The 4,634-nt window shown below is 56.2% G+C and overlaps 2 protein-coding genes across 2 annotated transcripts; both read right to left on the reverse strand.

Annotated features, from left to right (window-relative positions):
• Positions 1-151: 151 nt before the first annotated feature.
• Positions 152-1,681, reverse strand: ACA1_077510 (uncharacterized protein; the record flags this gene model as incomplete). Its single annotated transcript, XM_004334064.1, has 7 exons — positions 152-304; positions 373-473; positions 685-774; positions 878-990; positions 1,088-1,175; positions 1,271-1,335; positions 1,401-1,681. The coding sequence occupies 7 exons, from the start codon at positions 1,679-1,681 to the stop codon at positions 152-154; spliced, it is 891 nt and encodes a 296-aa protein (XP_004334112.1).
• A 136-nt stretch (positions 1,682-1,817) lies between these two features.
• ACA1_077520 (uncharacterized protein) lies at positions 1,818-4,605 on the reverse strand (the record flags this gene model as incomplete). Its single annotated transcript, XM_004334065.1, has 13 exons — positions 1,818-2,005; positions 2,118-2,186; positions 2,242-2,418; positions 2,540-2,683; positions 2,806-2,893; positions 2,994-3,049; positions 3,182-3,279; positions 3,424-3,518; positions 3,639-3,763; positions 3,861-3,973; positions 4,098-4,224; positions 4,348-4,413; positions 4,497-4,605. Coding segments are annotated over 13 exons (1,455 nt in total), but the record flags the coding sequence as incomplete, so codon positions are not given.
• Between the last annotated feature and the right edge of the window lie 29 nt (positions 4,606-4,634).

Here is a 4,634-nt window from a genome sequence, read left to right on the forward strand (position 1 = left end):
ACCACCTCCACCTCCACCTCCACATAGTACTATGCAGTGCGGCTGTACCAACAAGGCTTGCAGTGAAGGCTTCGTGAGGGAAAGCAAGTTGGGCTGTATTACCTAAGCTCCTCCGGCCTTCTTCGCGCCCCACTGAGGTCGATGGTGACCATCAACGGGAAGGGGGCTTGTGTTTCTTGTCCCCCGTGGCCAGGTGCGCTTCGGGGCAAAACGTAAACAGGGCCTGGCCACTGTTGCCAAAGTACTTGCCCGGAGCGTGAGTCCCCATCGGCACTTCGGAGATCCAGGTTTCGGCCGAAAAGCACTGTGTGCGGCGGAAGGGTAAGACAAGCCAACGTAAGAAAAGAAGGGAGGCGGGGGGGCTCGACTTACCCTGCTAACGTTGTAGTGAGCCATAACGGGGCGAAGAATACCAACGTAGGAGGCATGCGCCAAGGCGTTGCAGAAGAAGGCGTCCTCCTGCGTACCTCCAACTGCAGTATGTTTGAGGATAAACAACATCGTATGTCTGTGCCGAAAGCTTAGTCCCCCTGTGCGTGTCGTGCGTGTAGTGTGTGTCGTGTGTCGTGTGTCGTGTGCCGTGTGTAAGATGAGGAAGAAAAAAAAACCAGATGTGTGATTAAAAAGTAAAGCGCTGCGTGGTACCGTTGCCACAACTCGAGAGCGCGTGCCCCCAAGGAGCACCAATGTAGTCATAGATCATGAAGTCATGGATCTTGAAGGGCGAATTGCCACACAGCGCAGTATCCGTCTGGAAGGTCAGGATGTTGTCCCCTGTTCAACCCACGTTTTCACTGTGTGAGCAGCGTGCGAGAGAGTGTGGGGGAGCGTGTGGGGGGTGCGTGTGGCATGCAGGCGTGAGCGCTCGCGTGCACACCTAGGGCGGTCTCCCAAAAGAGATTGGTCCGGATGAAGTCACTGTAGCCGTGGTAGGAGAGGTTCGCAGGCATGATCATATTCAAAGTTGCCTTTACTTGCTGCACCTCGGCCCTGCACCACCATTATTGACGAGAGGCAAGCTTAGATATATATATCGACAGCGCAAGCAATGGGGGGTTGGTTGAACATGTGGAAGGGGAGAAGATACACAGTCTTGATCCACTCGGCATTGTCGGGCGAGTGGTAGATCTGAAACTTCCAGTCGGGCGGCAGCACCTTCCGAAAGTTGAGCAGCACTGTTGTTTCCAGGCAAGAACGTGAGACAACCCTTTGACGCATGGGTAGGAGGGGATGGTTATGGTTATGGTTATGGTTGTGGCTAGGGTAGTACCTGGGCCGAGGCGATAATCCACCTCATGGAGTGCAAGTAGTGCAACTTTGGTCTCGTTGGCAAATCTGAGTCGATAAGCCAACGGCCGTATGGTTGAGACGCGGGGAGAGGGGGGGGGTGCTTAACCTACCGTTTGATTTTGTTGTTGCGCGTGGCGAGCATCTCCTCAAGAACGTTGGCGGTCTGCGCTGTCAAGTGGCTCCACTGGGCCTTGATTGCGCTGATGTCTTCAGGTCGCAGGAGCTCTTCCTCCCCCTCAACAACCGCGGTCGCCTTGTGCTCACTACTCTCGCTCACCTCCCCTGATTTATTCGAGACCTCCACCTCCTCCAACCTCCTGTCGTCTGTAAACTGGAAGGAGAGGAGCCTCTCGCCTGTGAAGCTGCCCAAGATGAACATGCCCACCCCCATCAGGAGGACGAAGACTATCGACCGCCCAACCATGTCTCTTTCGATTTTGTGACAAAAGAAGTGACTCTACTACTTTGAACACAGTTTTCTTTTTAAATATAAAAAAGGTAATAGCTCTGTTTTGGGCACGTCCACGTCACGAGCGCCCCGCGAACGACGACGCACCCACAGCACACAGGCGTACCATTTGCCCACCTCTTTTTGTTGATCTTGGCGATGATGCGGGCCAGGCCTGGGCGGCGGGGATGAGCTCCTGCGCGACGTCCACATCGCCGCCCGAAGACGACCAAGACGTGGCCACGCCTTCTTCACCGTCTTGGCCAGCTGCGCCAAGTTGAAATCGCGTTACAGTCAGCGCGGGCGTGCGTGCGTGCGTGCGGTCAGGTGTCGTGCGGCCGAGCGTGTGCGGCTGTACCTTGAGGGTGGAGCAGCGTACGATTTCGGAGGCGAAGGGCCTCGGCGGCGCTGTCGATCTTGAGCTGAGCGGTCTTGACGTCCCCTTCTTCTGGAGGAGGACCGAAGTCCGGCAGGGCGTTCAAGCTGAACGACAACCTGACGACCGCCGAGAAGCAGCGTCTGTGCATAGGCCGCGCAGCTGTAGAGCGAGCCGGCCTGCGCGATCGCGCGACCGCCGTAGGGCGTCACTCCCAGGCCTCGCCACACCTCGACAGTCAACGCACCACCATCGCTGAGCGTCTTGCCCTCCGCGTTCAACCTCAGCCATGGATAATGATGGGCTGGTGGCGGCGGTGGCTGCTGGCGGTGGCGGCGGTGGCTGGGGAAAAGACGGCAAAGTATTGAACAAAAGAGGAGACGCAAAGAAATAGAGAAAGTAGTGCGTGTGCCATAGGCGCTAACCACCGCCCTTCCTGGGAGCGTGGAGGTAGTCGGCGCTCAGGGCATCGCGGATCAGCGCCTGGAACTTCTTGGGGTCAACGTAGGTCTCCTGGTTGACCCAAAACCAGAAGTAGAGGCTCCCGCCGGCACTCCATCCTCCTCGCTCTGCGTCACACGACACACGCCAGTACCACACGACAAAACACAGAATGAATGAATGAATGAATGAATGAATGAATGAATGAATGAATGAATGAATGAATGTTGGGGAGGGCAGTTGACGTTACCCAGAATCCCCGCCTTGTCGGCCTTTTCCTGCTCATTGAGAATGTCCCAGTGCATCACCGTGCATTCCTGACACGGATTGGTCCACTCCTGTGTTTTTCGTTCGTTCGACGAACAAAATGAGATCGCCACCAGAGGAATGGTGTGGGCAATTGTAATCCCCCTTTGGAGGGGGGGAGGGAGTGGCGACCTTGTAGACAGCGCCCGCGCCGTGCGTGAAGCCCTGGTAGGCCGCTGCGCCACCACCTGCAGGTGGGTATATCGATCGATAACGATTGTTGGTCAGAGAAGGACCACACACCACACACCACACGCCACACGCCACACACCACCGTACACGCACCACCGCACACAACACACGACATACCACACACGGACCTGTCTTGAATGGCATGATCTGGAGCAACACGGCTCCGCGCTGTAGATACAGCGCGTTTGTCAAGCCCGATCCGTGCATTCCAACCAGCACCGTAGTTCTGATTGGGATTGGGGGGCGGAGGAAGATGACAATGACGATAAGGAAGTTTGAGTGTTTTTACCCCACTCAAGCCGCATGCGTCCGTGTCGTGTGTCATGTGTCGTGTCGTTGGTCGTGTGTCGTGTGTCTTGTCGTGTCGTACCGGCGTAGGGCTTGGACTTGCTGATAAAACGGGAGCGTGTCAAACAAAAGCAGCTCAGCCGACACGTTCATCTGGAGCGTGGCGTGCAGCAATTCCTGCGAGAATTCGAGTAAAAGAGAGAGAGAGAGAAAACGAATAACAAATGTCAGCTGCTATTGTGCATTGAATGAGCTCAAGCAGTGCACTGGTGGGTGAAGGACGAAAAAAGAACGAACCTGTTCGTTGAGCAGGAATCGTTTGAAGCTGCGCGAGATGATGCCCACGTGCGACTCAGTGGGTCGCTGGACCTTGATCTCCAACCGCTGCAACGCCCAGCTCGCAAAGTCCGTCCAGTCCCGCGCTGACGAACCACCACATTCATTGCAGTAATTAAATTGATAATTATGCATAAATGAAAAAAAATATAAATAAAATAGTGAGAAGCGAGGCCAGCGTACCAGTGGTCACAGGCTGCTTGACCATGGTGAAGCAGGTGTTTTCCTTGAGCTCGGAGCGATAGCGATAGCACTCGTGGCGGGAGAACAGTCCGTACTGCGAGAACAGACCGTTCCTGTGCGGCGGATCGAGCCGAAAAAGAGAAGAAGAGAAAAAGCGACGTTGAGCTCGATGACTGGTGGTACGTGGTGCGTGGTGCGTGGTGCGCGGTGCGCGGCGCGTGGTGCGTGAGAGCGGACCGTGTGGTCATGGCATCGCGGTCGACAATGACGACGTGGTCCTCGTGCTCCCGCCCCTCGAAGCCAGCCCACCAGCCGAGCAAATAGTCCGCATACCAGTGGTAGTACATTGCCACCGCGTTGTCCCCTGCAGCCGCGCACCCGCACCATCACCAACACCATCAGCATCAAACAATAACACCACCAACATCCACAGTGATCACAATCAAAGTCAACACATGAACACAAAACGAGCCGCAGCCGCGCATACCAGGGTGGGTCATATGAGGCATGCCGTGGATGTAGTGCTCGCACTGTTCTGATTCGCCGCCGCCACCTTCCCCAACACCTGATGACCACGATTTATGACCATTTGTGAGCTCCACTGACCGATGGGCTCCAAGTGGTGGTCGACAGTACCGTGGAGCTCTCCGCCGCTGTAGCGACTCACTACCCGCAGCGGGTTGTGCGGGTTGGCGGCGTTGTAGCCCTCCAGCGTGTTCGACTCCAGCTCGCCGCCGCAGTAGTCATTGCCCAACGCCGTCTTGAGCCCTGCAC

This window comes from Acanthamoeba castellanii (assembly GCF_000313135.1).
Source record: "Acanthamoeba castellanii str. Neff unplaced genomic scaffold scf7180000084613, whole genome shotgun sequence".
Taxonomy (NCBI): domain Eukaryota; phylum Discosea; order Longamoebia; family Acanthamoebidae; genus Acanthamoeba; species Acanthamoeba castellanii.